Consider the following 17,399-nt stretch of genomic DNA (forward strand, 5'->3'; position numbering starts at 1 on the left):
GAGCGCCAAAGCACTTTTTTTTGTTTTGGCTAAGCACATAAATGTAGAGATGAGTGAGTTTTTCCAGCAAATAATGCAGAATATGAAGAACCATAACAGAAATTGGAATTTAGCACATGGGCAAAACCTTTAGATTTGCCTTTATCAAAATATTTTCTTTCTACACAAGTGTGTGAATATGTGCTTAAAAATGAGAGTACTAGATCGCTCTCTCGGTATAATACCCCACGGCAATTATGGGGTCATTTCAGAGCAAAAAAGATCAACTTTGATATTTTTCCTTTTTATTTTGATTACTTTTGTTGCATTAAACACACAACATATTTAGTGGTTCCCTTCTAAATTAGAATGGAGTGTATAAACTGTATTTTACCATTAGATGTCAACAACAGCCGCCTCGTGTCTTAGAGGTTCTCACGCCTGACTTTGGTCAGGCTCGGGCTCGATTCCCGCTGGTGGCGGTATGATTGGGAGTGCGAATGGTCGTTTGTCTCTGTGTGCCTTTCGCCTGAAGACAGCTGGGTTAGGTTCCAGCAACCCCCGCAACCCTTTCGAGGATGGGCGGTATGGAAGATGAATAAATGAATGAATGTCAACAACATGAAAAACTCAATTGATAGCATGTTATCTTCTCATGACTAGATTTGTGGGGCGTGTTTGGGCAAGAGAAAAATCTAATGTATCATAAGATGATGCACGAAGCCATAATACAGCGTGTAAGAGTTCAAATATCTCTGCCAACACCCTCCAGTTATTTGCTTATCTGAAAAGGCCCGAGTGACGATTCCACATTTAACATTCGCTGTTCCGACGATGACGCAAGCATTGTCCTTGTCTTTTACTGGTCCCAACATAATACATAACAGTACAGGTACGTAGCAAAGTACTCAGAGATACTCAAACCCTCCACGTTTCCACTTCAACCTTGCTGACCTTGTGTTAATAAATGACCGCATATACTGTATGATGTAAGGACTGAAGAAGTACATAGACCCACGTAGTGTATCGGGATTGCTGACCTAACCTGATACGATACAAAGACATACAGTATTTTAACTCACAGCACAGGAATTGACTGGAGACCAATCAACAGTTGGAAATGTAACCGCATTTCATACTCCCGAAATTCATTGGCACATTTTTAATTTCCTTTATTAAGGTGGAGCAATACAAAACAGCACTTTCAACACACACATACACATTCAAAAGCTTTTTTACTTAACAAACCCATTTCTTTCTGAATTCTTTAGGCACTTCTGCTGTGCAAACAAAAACAGTGAGAATGACTTGCAGCATATAACTGGCCCAGTTTGCAACAGGGGAGAGAACAGTACAGGCAAAAGGTATACAACATCTGATATGGACTGTAAATATATAAAAACACTAATTGGTGGGAAATCCAATAAAGAGAAAAATGACAAATATAAATAGAACTTTGTCCAATCCATTAAAATCTTGACAAAGTCATGTTCCAGTCAAATAAGAAATTCATGGTGTTTCATGACCTACATAACATCTTGAATACATTTAGTTAAATATAAAAATACTTTGGAAGAAAAAAGTGTTGTTTCTGAGTATTCAAAAGGAGGTAGCTTCCTTCCTCCTGTGCCCTTATTGGATGACATTCTTATACCAAACTATACCTTGTCCTCACGTTGACTTGAAGATGTTGAAGCCAGAAAAAAAATAGCCAGGCCAGAAATGCAGTTATTATTGAGATACAGATATTGACGGAAAGTGAGGATGCAACTGAGCGTGTACACCTGTGGCCAATTTATTTGGTACACTTGATCAGTACGATGCGATGACTGAAATAAATTGGGTAAAATGTCAGAAATATGTATGCTTTTGAAAAAAAAAGATTCAAATAAGCTTCACTGAGATGGCATTTATAGAAAAATTGTTGCATAAGAACACAAAGTGTTACGAATAAAGTGGCCGGTGGGTGTACAGTGAAGCCCTAAATTGACACCCCTATCAAAAATGTCCAGAAATGCCAATAGTTGCCACAAAATTGCAGCCAAGTACTTTGTTTCTCTTCGACAAGGCTACGGTTGGACTACATGAATGTCTTTCCCTCTCCTTTAAGAGGGATCGTGACTCATGAATTGGTAAATCCGACATTATTTATCGGAACAAAGCTGTTTGCAATGCACAGCCGCCTAAAATCAAAACAATACATTCATATTCATTAAGAACTTGACTGCCCAATCCGGAAAATGGCTTTGGGGCCAACTGTTAAGACTAATTAACACATTAACTGCCATTGGGGTAGCTATCCAATGAATTATGAACTAGGAGGACTGGTAGTGAATGATGACTGCAAACCATCCCAGTTAAAAGAGTTGGACCTCTATCGCCATCAATGGCAGTAAATTAGTTTGTGTATTTCTTAATACACTTTTGAAGGACATAACGTTTGCTAGTTTGCCACGCACACGCAAGTTGAAACAATTGACTCGCAAATAAAAGCGGTACAGCCCCCTTGTTAATAATCTTAAGAGTTAAACGTAGCTAGAGATGCACTACTGTAGGTAATAGATCCAAAATCTGCAATTGAATTAGAATTCCAAATGGAGGCTCTAATATTTTAAAGCTCAATAAAAACTGCCCATTTCTGGCAAAGCTAGTGAAAGTAGGACTGCAGTGTACCACGGCGGCGGACGTCAGTAGTCCAGCAATGGAACCCGCCACCCAGCGAGTTGGCATGGCGAATGTTCACCCCTATGGTCTTTATACCTGCGTCATCAAAATAGTTTGGAATTGACATAGAACACGTCTCACAGACAAGGGGCGCCGTCAACGCACGTAGTCAACTCACCGAGGCTCTCAAACATTTTCTGAATGGTCGATTCATTAGCATCGACCATGACGCGCTTCTCATCCAACATCAAAACATTCATGGACAACCATTTGGAAGACATCCAGAGTGGGTGATCTGAAGAAGAAAAAATACACAAAAATACACAAAAATGTTTCTGTTGTGTAAAAAAGAAAAGCAGGTCTCCATGAAGATCTTACCATCCGGAATAAGAGGTGTTGGAGGCTTGACAACACTCCAGCCGGCCTTCTCGAACATTTCAATCTGAGAAAACAACATGACAATAATGTAAATAATGTAATAATGAGACAGATGTGACTTCTCGCAGACACATGGGAAACGTAAGCGTGGAAACTGAAAATTATTTTACCTGGCGGCATGGCCGATCAGGGTTGGACAGCACGAGCCCCGGTCCGATGATGTTGAAAGTCGCGTCAATGTGCATGGGGTTGGGATCTTTGAAGGAGATGATGTGGATTTTGTAGTCTGGGGCCAAGTGACGGCGCATCCACTCGATTCCCATGTAGTTTGTAACCTGCAGCATTTGAATGGCTTTCACTTGATTTTTTTGCTAAACACATTTGAACTGATTCCTTTTTACACATGTTCTTTCATACTTAATGTATTTATGACAGATGTTCTTTATATGTATATTTTTGCAGACATGGAATCCCTTTCTTTAAAATAAAACACACCTTCTTTTCCTACGGCTTAATGCAGATATTTTTCCTTTACATCTATCATTCCCCAGACTTTGATTAAGAGTCCAAAACTGAAGTTCAACAGTAGCAAACATGCGTTAATCTAATCTTTCAATCAGCTCGTTGTAAAATCTGTCCGAATGCTCTTACATGACTCCAGTGACCTCTGTTGCCTCCTGACTTTACCTGACTTCTCTGGACAAACAGGTCCTTCCCAGCACGGATGAAATCGGCAGCATCGAAGCAGGGCTCGTGCTCGGTTGTCACAAATTTGCCCTGAGCGGCCAGCTTGTGTCTGTCCTCCACTGTCCGGATGGGGTAGTCCTAAAGTCGAATTTGGTCTTATTTCAAGTTAAAGAGAAGGAAACGTGCTACTAGAGTCTCACCTGATCGTACAGCTCGTCGGCCATCGTGGGCTTGGGGGCGGTTGTCCATTTAGCACCTTGTCTGAAATATTCTTTGATCAGCGGTCGGTACGCCCGATACTCGAAGAAGCGAGCCCTCCACGCCATTGGCGCCTCGATGATCTCGTTTCCCACCACCATTAGGATATCTCGAGGCATGGCAGCATACATTCCTATTTCATAGAATTTAAAAAACAAATGAGATAGAGGGCAATGCACAAGAACGAAAATCAGACAATTACGAGCATTAACCAAAAATATATATATAATAAAATAAAGGCAAGACCAAACCTGATGATTGGAAGTCCGGAGTTTTGTATTCCAGAGACCAGTCGAGAGGTTCCGGCCTCCTCACGGTCACACCCTCGTGATGGAGAATATTGCACATTTCTTCAATCTCAGAAACAGCTTTTTTCAAGTGGTCCGCAGGAAAAAGTTGGCCCCCGTACTTCTGATAGAAGGACCAGTATTTCTCGTACGTGTTGGCCTGCCGAGGAAAGAAATCAGTCGTATTTGGTTTAGCGTGGGAGAACGGAATTCAAAGTCGTGGGTTATTTTTGACAAGGCCCCACTTGGCAGAACAAAAATACAAGCCCGCTTACTTTCACTTCCACGGTGAAAGGAGGCACGCGGGCGTTTTCCGCACGCCCAACAATGACCTCCTCCAGAGGGTCCCATTCATTGTAGCTGCTAACAGGACACTCCTGCCGTGCGGGCTCAGTAACGTGGTCGTCGTCAACCGTCGGCTGTGTTTGAGCAGCTGCTGCGCTGGAGGTGCTCTGGAAGGCCCGTTGCACCCAAGCAGTTGCTGCACGGCCCACCTAGGGAGTGTACAGATGGCCCGTCATTTAAGGCGCAAAGTCATTTACTTGCCGTACGGAATGTGTTTAGTGCATGTGCTTGGTGGGTGGCGTCCAAACAAGTATAAAAAAAACACAGACCTATCACAATTTTATGCACATTTTCCAAATAAATATTTTTTTAAAAGTGCTGATATGGAATCGATCCCAGCTGGGTCCTCACTGTGTGGAATTTGCATGTGCTCCCCGGGCTTGCGTGGGTTTTCTCCGGGTACTCCGGTTTCCTCCCACATCCCAAAAATATTCAGGCTAGGCTTGTTTAACACTCTAACTTGTCCCTAGTTATGAGTCTGAGCATGAATGGTTGTCCGTCTCCTTTTCCCCTGCGATTGGCTGGCAGCCAATTCAGGGTGTCCACTGCCTGCTGCCCTGGGATAGGCTCCAGCAACCCCCACGACCCTTTTGAGGATAAGTGGGTCAGAAAATGAATGAATGATGACATTTTGACATAAATGGAATGTCAACAATGTTCATCATGAAAACTCCAAAGGCTTTTTCTGATATGCCAAACTTTCCCACCAGGAGGCATTAGTTTGTCAACTCATTGGCTGCCAACTAAAGTCATAGACTTTAAATCCAGTTTAATTAGGAGTAATCATTCACTGTCAGCCCTCCCACATACAACGGATTGGACATCTATCACTGTCAATTGAAGTGCATGACCTAAAGTGAGGGCTCAGTAAGCCAAAATCTTGTGGGTTATATTGTTTTGCAGTCAACTTTACCTGAATATGGCATACGATTTGACTAGTCAACTTTTTGAAGAATGAAAACGCACAAAAAAAAGCTGGTGTAACATTATGCACGGTTTAAATTTAAGTGTTTCACTAGGATAATCCCTGTGGAAATTGGCAGAAATTTGTGTTGGCTTCTTTGTGACCCTCCAAACTGGCTATGACGGCAAATAAAGTTTGGTCCCGAGCCAAAGTACACGCGTTAGAAAAGTGTCCTTATCGACATCGTTAAGATCGCACTCGTGTATCGCTGGCTGGAGCAAATCAAGTGTCAACGAGTTTAAAGCCGAGCAGAGCCGAGCAGAACCGAGCGGAGCCGAGCGGAGCCGAGCGGAACCGAGCAGAACCGAGCAGAGCCGAGCATGCGCACCCCAGTTGGCGTGTCACTCAGTGAGACGCGCACCCCAAAAATCAGGCTCTGCGATCAAAAGTTGATTTATTTATTTTTTGCCCCCCAAAAAAGAAAGCAAATACAAACCATGGCTCCGATCAGATGGGCAGCCTCGGCCCCCCTGCTTCCCCCTCTCAGACACCTCACTCGCAACATTCTAAGCCAATGCTTGATTTGACGCGGTGCTCCTGCAGGATTCTTTTTTTTTTTAAGAATGACCACGCCGCACGCCTCCGCCGGTTTTATAGCATCACGTCGACGGGGCTGGGAAACTATTGGTCGGCTGCAGGTTGTGCGGCAACGTGACTTAAGGAAAGAAGCATTTCTGAAACACAATCCCTTACACCAGCAAATTCTTATCTGCTGGCCTACTGGCGCTGAAGGTTTCCAAGGAGAGCGGCTGAAAATGTTGCAAGAATCCCAACGTTGGAGGCTCTATTTTGGGCCACATTGGACGGAACTAAATGTGAACTTTCTCATTTGAATACAAATCATTGCGTCCAATAAAAGTATATTTAAACAGGGACCACCGACACCTGTATTCAATAAGATAAACTCGTATCAAATTGTCTCTGTTGGAGTCAAACTCAAGACCAGGGGCCACATTGATCATTTTGTGGACTTCCGAAGCAAATATGCAGCCAATTTACGTTTCTTGCTAAAGAGACAAAATTGTCTATTATTGTCATTCATTCATTTTCCAAACTGCTTATCCTCACAAGGGTTGCGGAGGGTGCTGGAGCCTGTCCCAGCTGACTTCAGGCACTAGGCGGAGTACACCCTGAATTGGTGGCCAGCCAATCACAGGGCACAAGGAGACGGATCATCATTCACGCTTATACCTAGGGGGAAATTTAGAGTGTTCAACCAGCGTACTCTGCTGCATGTTTTTGGGACATGTGAGGAAACCGGAGTACCCGGAGAAAACCCACGCAAGCCCGGGGGAACATATAAACTCCACACAGTGAGGACCTGCCCTGGGATGGAACCCTCAACCCCACTACTGTGTGTTGTCACTTAAATATTTTTTTTAAATGATATATTGAGTGTATTTTTTTAGTCCATTTAGGGACAGTAGTCACCACAATGGACAGCTATTCAAAAGTTTATGCTTAAGATCTTTAACCCTTTGTAAGGCAAGTGATTATTCATGGTCATTAAAAAAAACTTAAAGATCAGCATTTTTTTAATCTACAAATTCATAAATCCTAAAACTGTTAAGGAAGACTAAGTAAATAAATGAAACTGAATAATTAAAGAAAAGGGCAAAGATTATGGTCACAAGTTAACCGCCAAAGTTGTTTTTCCCCCATAGAATTCAACTTATTCCATCAAAATTATCCATTTAAAAATAATCAAACAATTCCTCATTCATTTTCCGTATCGCTTATCCTCACAAGGTTCGTGAGATCAAACAAATCCTGTGCTGTTAATCATATTACAGTGTTTTTATTCTTTGAGAAATCAAGATTACATGTAAAACTAATGAGGAGATTGCAATAAACTAAGGAAAAGGAAGCCAAAGTGGTATCACAACATACAATAACAAACATACTAGTTCTCTGACAGAAAACAAGACAATGTTGTCGATACAAAGGGGGACAGATAACATTAACTTTGTCAACAAAAGCGAGCGCAGCCTGTATTTAAAACACGGAAAAAATCCCTGAACATGTATTGACATTTAGTGTGAGTCGTTCACACAAGCATGTGAAGACTGCAACAAAAAGTGTAGGGGGAAAAAAGGAAAAAAAAAGGGAGTCGACATAATCAAAGCGGCTGAGATAACTTTGCCATGCAGGCGCTGACTGGACTGTGCTCCTGTGTTTCACAACCTCCACATTGCTGATATCAATTGGGCCTCTTCAAAAAAGGAAAATCTCTTGCTGATGCCCAAAGGTCAGCAAAGGCCCTTAGATCCCAATAGCATCTTTTGGTCCATTGGTCACGCGGTGAAACCAGAATAGCTCTCAGTGGAGCACAGACTATCCCCATTGAAATAAGGGAACATGTGTAAAAACGTACGATGAACTCATTCACTACCATTTGAGACAAAGGTTGTCAAATCTGTTTAAAATGGCAGGGTTGCCAAGAAAATTTACTGCCAGCCCCTCATCAATTCATCTTGATTGCATGACTATCGCTGTCAATGGCAGCAAATGATTTAACATCAGTCATCTATGTGCTTTGAGTTTATCCTAAGGAGGGTGGTTATCTATAAGTTTTGATATGACAAGGATTACATAAACATGACTTTTTATGGGACTTCTGTTATCTTATAATTACTGTATAAATACAGCCCTGGTGTGCTTTAGATTTCAGGATTTTGCTAAGTACATAAAAGCAAAGGGCGAGAGCACTACCAGTGGCAGATGGTGGAATTTCTGGCTAACCTTATATACTATTATACATATACATATAGTAGTATACATATTATAAAAAAAATTACGTTCCATTCAGTATTTGACAGCTTTGACTATGCCATTTTTACAATCATAGGATTCCCTTTCTGTGGCTCCATATGACATTAAAACAGGGGTTTCCTCCCCCCAACTGCATTTCACCGCCACTTTTAGAAACTTTATAGCCCTCACAACGCTCCAGCCATCAGTCAAATTTACGCCATCCACGGCAACGGAATTTGTTGTCGACAAAGCACACAGTGCAGGGCCTGCTGCCACCACCACAGATGTAAACACACAATCCTTGAAACAGAACCAGTCCTGAATTCACATTATCTTTCTTGACTGTTCTCTCATGTAGCCATCTTTTTAGGAGTGATGGTATTCTCATTATTCTCAATATGCTATTCCCTACCACAGACTGGTAACACTCACTAGCTCATCCTGTCTGCTCCAATTTTATGCTAATTGCATTCCTTATCATGAGATGATAGCCAATTCAAGAGCGAGATTGATTTCTCTATTCAATTAAAGGAAATATGAGGAGATCATATTTACTTAATGAATATGAATTAAAATCCAGCTGACTTGACTCAAGAGTTTGAAATAGTTTGATAAAAAGCACCATATATACTTATATTTGTAGTCCTTCTGCATTCTTGCTTTTGTACTCTAGTGTATTTCAGTGTGTAATGTTTTTTTTAACTTTTGCTGAATTAATAGAATTTAATTTGTCAAAAATACTTGTTTCTTTAATTATTTTTTTACTTCTTTAGGAAGTGCTTTTGCCCCACACTTTGTACTTAAATCGTGTCTTTTAACTTTTACTTGCGTAAAAATGTTTAATATGTATTTTTAACCAATATTGTGTATACTATAGACAAGTACTCCATCTGTAGGCGTTTTTCTGCTGAAGTAATGAGTCGCTAAACATATTCAATCTGTTATTGTACTAAATAATGTTTTGGTATATTCAAATATTTCATGTATTTACCAAAATTTAATCATAAAAAGGGGGCTTTATAGCATCTTTAAAGTTGAAGTGTTAATGCAAAAGATGTAGATTTTTTTAAATAGGCAACTTGGCAATGTTCTCTCGGCTTACGGCCATACTACCCTGAACACGCCCGATCTCGTCCGATCTCGGAAGCTAAGCAGGGTCGGGCCTGGTTAGTACTTGGATGGGAGACCGCCTGGGAATACCAGGTGCTGTAAGTTTTTAATTCTAATAACCTTTTAGTACTTATTTATTTAATGCCACAGATAGTTTAAGTTGGCTTCTGAAAAAGTGCTCATTTGTAGAAAAAAAATGCACGATAGCTACTCTACATTTTTGGAGACCTGACCGCCCATTGTCTAACTGTTTCATTTTAAATCGGTCAGACTAAATTCTACTTTTGCCTATATCTGTACTTCTCTACTTTTCCCTACATTTTGTATTCTTTCAAATTACTTATGATTAAAAAGTTGAATCACTACTTCCAATTTTCCCAATTTGTTTTTGCATGCACAGTCGTGTGTTTACATATGTTTACGTACTGTATATATGTGAGATTATTGCCCCGCCCATCGAAGCAAAATCCCTCTTTACTACATTCCCCACTTCGCTGAGGGGCGAGGCACTTTTTTGGTAGCCTTTAGCATATTTGTGCACTTATCAAACAAGCATGTGGCTGTACTTGTATTCAGCTGTGATCGCCTTAACGCTCCCCCTCGTCGCTTGGACTGTAAAACAATTCTCCCCGTACGTTTGGGCGGATATTTTGTACATCGCAGATCTTGTGAGCATTCTTCTCAAGTTCGCGTGGAGACGAAGGAAGGGCAGACACGTCTTCTTCGCCTTGGACCGCTTCTTGGAGCAGACGGTGGCCCGACCGGAGAAGCCCTTCGTGGTGTTCGAAAATGACACGTACACGTTCGCGTCGACTGACCGGAGGAGCAACCGAGTGGCCAACGCGCTCCTCGCCCACCCGGGCTACTCGGCGGGGGACGCCGTGGCCCTGTTTATGCCCAACGAGCCCGTCTTCATGTTCACCTGGCTGGGCATGGCCAAGCTGGGGTCTCCGGTAGCCCTGCTCAACTACAACATTCGCAGCAAGTCTCTTCTGCACTGCTTCAACTGCAGCAAGGCCAAGGTTCTCATCGCAGCAGCAGGTAAAAACTTTTTAAAAAACTTAAAAGCAAGCAAGGGCTTCTCTGCCTCTCTTTTAAATCGTCGCCTGGATAGACGTCCAGGAGGCCATTCTTGTCACATGGTAACAGAAACCCCCCAACCCCTCGTGTATTCAAGAACTCACACACTAATACTAACTACCACAGAACCTACTCTGTAAATACTACATTCTCCAGTCATGTGTCAAATCCCTACATTTTCAGCCTGTGGGCGAATGTAGCATCATTTTCATGCATTCATCAACAGGACTGAGTTCAAATCTAAAAGACTATACTTCAACGTTTTGCATCAGCATAATTGAAAACAACCTTTATCCTGCAAAAGATACTCATCCACCCCTCTCCATGAAAAATAGAGCCTGCCTTTATGTTTGTCAATTTCAGTGATTAACTTTGATCTATTCTCTTAATGTTCAAGTAACAACATGTTCCTGTTTGTTAGTATATTTCTCTATTTAGCGACTGTGAGCTGTCCAATTCCTTTTAATTTGGATGCTGACTTTATTCTCTTAATGTTCAAGGAACAACATGTTCCTGTTTGTTATTATATTTGTTATTATATTTCCCTATTTAGCGGCTGTGAGCTGTCCAACTCCTTTTTAATTTGGATGCTGACTTTAGGTCCATTTTTTTGCCTAACTGTCATAACAAATACCTCTCATCTCTCATGTCTTTTTCTGAACCCCTTTATCCTCATTAGGGTGGTGGGGGGTGCTGGAGCCTATCCCAGCTGACTCCGGGCCAGAGGCGGGGGACACCCTGAATCCCTACACACTCGCAACCATAACTAGGGGCAATTTAGAGTATCCAATCAGTCTACCATGCATGTTTTTGTTTTGGAATGTGGGAGGAAACTGGAGTACCCGGAGGAAACCCACGCAGGACCGGGAAGAACATGCAAACTGGTGGACGTGACCTGGATTTGAACCCAGAATTTATAAAGATGTTCTTAGGAATACAATCTTTATACCAAAGTCTCAAAAGGAGTCCTAAAGCAGTTAGTTATATTTAACTTTAAAGAATCCTGACTCCTGTAGTTACTGGAAAAAGCTAGCCTACTTTGATGACATTTCAAATATGACATGCAAATTTATTGTCCTTCAAATATTTTAAATATGAAATGCAAATTTATTGTCCTTCAAATTTAACATAATTGAACCTACTTGTATATAACATAACAATAATAAAAAGTTCCCGATCTGCGTTGTGTTTCACAGAGTTAAAAGAAGCGGTGGAGGAAGTTCTGCCGTCTCTTCAAGAAAAGGGTGTCATCGTGCTCCTGATGGTCCAAAACTGTGACACACCTGGCATTGAGAGCTTCTCCGATAAAGTCGATCAAGCGTCCGACGCTGCAATTCCGCGCTCGCTTAGAGAACACATCACATACAAAAGCCCTGCAGTTTATATTTACACATCTGGAACCACAGGTACTGCAGTTTTCAAGATTGAACATTTTTTCCAATTGTGGCTTTAAAACAAACTGGTAACTGGAACATGCCTACATCTTATTTTACAATACTAATATGTTGCATGATTTTTTAATTGTTGCAGGTCTGCCGAAAGCAGCGGTGGTGAACCAAAACCGCCTCCTAATAGCTCTAGCAGTTTTATCTGCAAACGGCGTTTCGTCAAGTGACGTCATTTATCTGAATTTGCCTCTTTACCACACGGCAGGATTCATTATCGGCTTTATCGGCTCCATTGAAACAGGTGAGTGTGCATACTAATGTATATTAAAAATAAATACAAAGCCTCTTACGAATATCTTGGGTGAAATTTCCAGATGAACCAAAAATCTGTAACCTTTTATGAGCATGATAGCTAATTGATTGAATCATTGTCTTGTTATTAAAATAGTTCATATCAATTTGTGAATGTAATATACTGTAAATGACCAGATATGCGATATTTTTGGGGGCTCAAAATTAGTAAAATACAATACTTCCTACCTTCCTGCCAATACTTCCTGTGTGAAGTAATACATATTATGCCAGTAGAATCTAAATAAAGGAGTCTTTTGTTAAAGTAGAAAGAATCTTAATCGACACCGGATTACCTGGACCGTCAAAATCTTTTCTCCTTAATAGGCTAAAGGTCATGCAGTGCTTATAGAAGTTTGCGTGCAATCTAACATAAGGTAAATTTCGTTACAGAGGAATTAAAGCCTAATCCGTACTAGGGTAGGTTGATTTATATTTTAAAATGATAGGAAGTCAAGGGAATGTAATAAATATAGTTTAAAAACGTAATGTGTATAGAAAAGTTAAACACAATTACATTTGCTAGTTTACCAGCCAGTATAGCAATACTATATCAAAATTTGGCTCAGAAAACTAAGCATAAGTAAACTTTATGATAAAAGGACAGTATATTGAATCTTGATCCGAGTATCACTGCAACAGTTTGGTTTTCCATTTGATATTTATTGTCTTGTGTCTTCAGGGTCTACAATCATACTGAAGAGGAAGTTTTCAGCCTCTCAGTTCTGGGATGATTGCAGGAAATACAACGTTACAGTCGTACAGTACATAGGAGAAGTCATGCGCTATCTGTGCAGCACACCCCAGGTAAAATTGTTTCTTCTTTTACTCACATGGTCACAGAGTTCAATTTGCAATGTAAAGAAGGTGATGCCAATTTCCACAACAGAAAATAAATTCAGTTTATAGCTTGAAACAAATTTTAGGCCGTATTCTTTGACCTATGAACAAGGAAATGTTTCCTTTGAAAGTCTTAAAAGGCATTGAATTCACCATTTTAAAAGCAAGCCCTTAATTTGTATTAACATGTCTTCAATCCAGTTTTAAAAATGTGAACACATGCACGTGATTAGTTATTTAATCAAAACAACATCTGTTTATCGTATTACATAAATATGACTACTTTTAAAACTCGAACCATCATTACTGGGAGAGATATGGCGCCAATCTCGTTATCACGCGAGAGCAGCTGAACAATGGCACTGGCAAGAAGATGAATTTTAGCAAGAATCTTGATTAAACAGTTCTTTTGCAAAAAAATTTTTATGTTGCAGTGAGAATAAAACGGATACAATTACAAGGGATGAAACTTCCGGGTATGTCATGCGGTTAGGCGTGACTTATCGCAGCGTCTGGAAGGCATTATACTTGATTTACTGTGGCGTTGTCCAAGAAACGGTGGAGAATGTTGGAAGAGGCTTTCTCCATTTTGAATTCATAGAGCCGAGTGGGGTTTTGAATGCCAGTGATTGCGTAATGCAGATCGTGCAAAAAAAGTAAAGCTCTCTCCACCTAAGGAAGAAGCCAATTTTGGTATTTTAGTCTTCAATTTATTCACAAATGCAATTTAAGTTTTAATTGTTTGATTGATGCGGTCATACAATTCTCACATGCTTGAAGTAAGAAACAGGCACGGGCAGTTTCGTTGGCAGGACTTTGTGGGCACCGTGCTGCCACTCTGCTTGAAGTACTTTAGCGTGTTTTCATTCAAGACAAATTCACATCCCAAATTCTTAGAACGACCCCATGAAGAGCTGCCAGTCGGAGATGAGTTTCCAAATCTGCACATTCCCACTCCCGCAGCCCATCACAGTTGGCTAACCAAAATAGAAATCGTTAAATCTTGACTATCGGGTTCCATGCCTTCTGCGTCAGAATCAGCATGGGTTTCCTTCCAGATACAGTGTACTGTAACTATCAGTTTTCTATACCACATTATCCCTTTTTTAAAATATTTCTTAACATGAATTTAGTGTATTCAAGCATGTCGGGCGCTGCTCATTCAGAGGATCTCATTGCGTCATATGCACTCGAGTTTCAATTAAGCACATGACCCGGTATCACTTGTGTCAGGTCAGCACTCGGAATAGACGCTGGCCTTTACCCTGGAAGACCATATCAAGTAACTTGGCGATCATGTCTTCTCGCGAACCAGGTGTCGCCTGCCAAAATATTTTGGGGCTACTCTGTCCATTCAGTAAAGTTTAAAAGATTTTTGCTGACCTATACCAGTCAGATGGGTTAATATAAAAGTGGTGCTGGAGCTTTATCGTAGTGTATTTAGTCCAGATCCCATGGGTGTTTGTTTATCTGCTGGCACGCTGCACTCAGGGTCCTTCAAACAATGATTGACAGTTTAAAAAAAATACATATTGTATGGCTAGTCTTCATTAGTGCATGTGAAAAAAAAGTTTATTTTTCCCCATTGCCGCCATCAAAATGCAAAACTCGTAAAATACAAGCAGAGGGTCAGAGGTCAGGATATCTTTAAATTGGTTTTCAAAATGTGGTAAAAGGCTTCCTCTGGCGGTGGATGATGGAATCACTGCCAAATGATGATAGGCTAATGCCAAGCTCTATAAAACACAAAATATACAGAATAAATTGGTTTTATAATGACTTTTTTTTTTTAATTGTGAAGATGCAATGAAATTATACGTAACCATAGGTATTGACGCTTTTCACTTGTGAATTAATTAAAATTTTGGTTGAAAGCCTTATGAATCAAAGATTATGCTTCAAATTGCAGAAAGAAAATGACAAGGACCACAAAGTCCGACTAGCCATCGGAAACGGGATCCGAGCGGAGATATGGCGGGAGTTTCTGAAGCGCTTTGGGAACATTCAGGTCAAAGAGTTTTATGCCTCTACGGAAGGAAATGTAGGATTTGTCAACTACCCCGGCAAAATTGGGGCCCTCGGACGGGTCAACTTTTTGCATAGGGTAAGAAAACAACTGTATTGCGTGTATAAGTTCAACTCTGTGTTACAAGTCTGAGAATCACGGAGATTTAAAAAAAAGGGGCTTTTCTTGTTGCCCTTTTCTAGAAACTGTTTCCCTACAGTCTTGTCAAGTATGATACCGAGCGTGATGAGGTGATTCGAGACTCCAACGGACTCTGCATAGAGGCACTCAAAGGTGAGAAACACTATCATTGGAGCACGTGCCTTTGTATAACTAGTATTTAATGCGATACCGTATACCATAACGGGTTTGCCAAAGGTGAGACAGGACTGCTGGTGTCCAAGATTACCGACATAGCTCCTTTTGTTGGCTACGCTCAAAATGAAGAGCAAACGGAGCGCAAAAGGCTACGTAACGTTTTGAAAAAGGGGGATTTGTACTTCAACAGCGGAGACCTGATGAGGATTGACAATGACAACTTCATTTACTTTCAGGATCGTGTCGGCGACACATTCAGGTATAGCAATTTGTCCTTTAAATGTGTAAAATGTGTAATAGAAGTGCTTTGTACAAAGATTGAATGCTCTGATAACTAATGTTCTTTCACCGCTGAGTTTGCAGGTGGAAGGGTGAAAATGTGGCTACGACGGAGGTTTCTGACCTTCTGACATTGACTGATTGTCTTAAAGAAGCCAATGTTTATGGGGTTCAAGTGCCAGGTAATGAATAGGATATTCAAATTATTGAAACATTTAGTGTATATCTGGTTGTACGGTTTCAGTTCGAGTCACAGTATCCAAACCTCTCTTTACCTGTTTTTTTAATGACTCAAATTTTAGTGGTGTTTGTACTGTATGCTTCGATCAGGGAACGAGGGACGCATAGGAATGGCCGCTGTCACCTTGAAGGAAGGCGCACAGTTTGATGGAAGTAAAATATATAATCACGTGGTTACCTACTTGCCTGCCTATGCTAGGCCACGCTTTATAAGAATAAAGGTAAGGTAGTACATGATCCTAGCCCCGAATATCCAGAAAATGCTCCTGATGTAATGTCTTTTTTTTGTTGTTATTTTAGGATTTTGTGGAGTTGACGGGGACGTTCAAGCAAATGAAAGTCAAGCTAGTAGAGGAGAATTTTGATCCGGGGCGAATCCAGGACCCGCTGTACATCTTGGATGACAAACAAAAGAGTTATGTACCGCTCACGGCTCAGATCCACAGTGCCATCGTGTCAGGAAGCATGAAGCTCTAAACCAATTCTCACTCACTGCGCTGGCTTTGCAGAGTGACTGTTGAGGTTCTTGCAGTTTATTAAGCATCCAGCTCAGGGATCCCTACCTGCCTCTTAACAATCAAGTATGTGAAACTATATCGAGTGTCGTGCATATTACAAGCATTGAGTGGGAATAGGAATTGACCCACTCTGGAAAGTGAAATTGTGCATATATGATTTGTATATAGTAAACAGTGTATACTAGCAAGTTCTCATGAAAAGTCAAAAGGTTTACAATAATGAAGTCTGATGGTTTTAGTAGTTAGGATGAATACTGTGGACCATAGAGACGAAATGGATCAATTAGTACCTAAGTTGGAACGAGAGATCATAAAATGGCTTACAGGTAATGAGGTGCCGTTTAACTGTTCTTTAGCTTCGCATTTGACAACAAGCTCTGATTGTTGGCGGTGATTTAACACAACAACACAACAAATATTTTTTACAAAAACTGACTTCCTGCTGTACATTGCCACTTTTATATCAGATTTACTATCAAATTAAACACAAAACAATGAGAATTACACATTACGTACAGTATTTTAAACCGCTACATACTGAGGATTAGTGTGAGTTGAATTGGAGAAAATGACAAAAATTGTATGAGTTTTACTGTATATTTTTATACTCTATCAGTGTTATTTTTTACATTTAAAATAGTAGATGCTGAATGTACAACATTATCGGCATTTCCGTTCATGTCAATTGGAAATTCTGATATACGACTGTCTTCAAGGTGCCATTGTAATTCAACTGGACAGTGCAGTGAAGAAAAAAAATCAGTGTGGAAGAAATTGTTGGTCAATGAAACATTTCACTAACTGGCACTAACAATATGTGCACATGCAGCATATGTGTATATTGAAGCATTGGTTTGAATGTATATTATTGTTTTGTATAGTTGCATCATGCAACCAAATAAATACTACTTGGCATATTTAGTGTCGAAGTGTTTTTTAGAGACTGGATCGAAG

General features: G+C 40.5%; 2 protein-coding genes and 1 non-coding gene across 3 annotated transcripts; 2 read left to right on the top strand and 1 right to left on the bottom strand.

Annotated features, from left to right (window-relative positions):
- Nucleotides 1-1,130: 1,130 nt before the first annotated feature.
- On the bottom strand, nucleotides 1,131-6,097 carry gatm (glycine amidinotransferase (L-arginine:glycine amidinotransferase)). Its single transcript, XM_077589148.1, has 9 exons — nucleotides 5,999-6,097; nucleotides 4,529-4,747; nucleotides 4,218-4,413; nucleotides 3,909-4,099; nucleotides 3,709-3,846; nucleotides 3,192-3,356; nucleotides 3,022-3,085; nucleotides 2,822-2,938; nucleotides 1,131-2,739 (listed from the first exon to the last, which is right to left on the bottom strand). Exons 1-9 carry the CDS (start codon nucleotides 6,065-6,067, stop codon nucleotides 2,627-2,629), a joined length of 1,272 nt encoding a protein of 423 aa, XP_077445274.1. The 5' UTR covers nucleotides 6,068-6,097; the 3' UTR covers nucleotides 1,131-2,626.
- A 3,315-nt stretch (nucleotides 6,098-9,412) lies between these two features.
- Nucleotides 9,413-9,531, top strand: LOC144070750 (5S ribosomal RNA). The gene has a single exon (XR_013299456.1). It is a non-coding gene; the product is annotated as a 5S ribosomal RNA (ribosomal RNA).
- Nucleotides 9,532-9,882: 351 nt separating this feature from the next.
- On the top strand, nucleotides 9,883-17,366 carry LOC144068014 (long-chain fatty acid transport protein 2-like). Its single transcript, XM_077592183.1, has 10 exons — nucleotides 9,883-10,467; nucleotides 11,703-11,912; nucleotides 12,037-12,195; nucleotides 12,928-13,052; nucleotides 14,995-15,189; nucleotides 15,294-15,384; nucleotides 15,469-15,667; nucleotides 15,772-15,869; nucleotides 16,018-16,148; nucleotides 16,228-17,366. The coding sequence occupies exons 1-10, from the start codon at nucleotides 9,981-9,983 to the stop codon at nucleotides 16,402-16,404; spliced, it is 1,872 nt and encodes a 623-aa protein (XP_077448309.1). The 5' UTR covers nucleotides 9,883-9,980; the 3' UTR covers nucleotides 16,405-17,366.
- Nucleotides 17,367-17,399: the final 33 nt, after the last annotated feature.

Source organism: Stigmatopora argus, chromosome 2 (assembly GCF_051989625.1).
Source record: "Stigmatopora argus isolate UIUO_Sarg chromosome 2, RoL_Sarg_1.0, whole genome shotgun sequence".
Lineage (NCBI taxonomy): Eukaryota > Metazoa > Chordata > Actinopteri > Syngnathiformes > Syngnathidae > Stigmatopora > Stigmatopora argus.

Excerpts from the sequence above, each read along its gene's own strand:
- gatm (XM_077589148.1), bottom strand. The coding sequence starts at position 6,067 with ATGTTGCGAGTGAGGTGTCTGAGAGGGGGAAGCAGGGGGGCCGAGGCT. Across the intron at positions 4,748-5,998 it reads CCCATCTGATCGGAGCCATG|GTGGGCCGTGCAGCAACTGC; the intron begins GTTTGTATTTGC and ends TACACTCCCTAG. Across the intron at positions 2,939-3,021 it reads AACACCTCTTATTCCGGATG|ATCACCCACTCTGGATGTCT; the intron begins GTAAGATCTTCA and ends TTTCTTCTTCAG.
- LOC144068014 (XM_077592183.1), top strand. The coding sequence starts at position 9,981 with ATGTGGCTGTACTTGTATTCAGCTGTGATCGCCTTAACGCTCCCCCTC. Across the intron at positions 10,468-11,702 it reads GGTTCTCATCGCAGCAGCAG|AGTTAAAAGAAGCGGTGGAG; the intron begins GTAAAAACTTTT and ends TGTGTTTCACAG. Across the intron at positions 13,053-14,994 it reads ATCTGTGCAGCACACCCCAG|AAAGAAAATGACAAGGACCA; the intron begins GTAAAATTGTTT and ends TTCAAATTGCAG.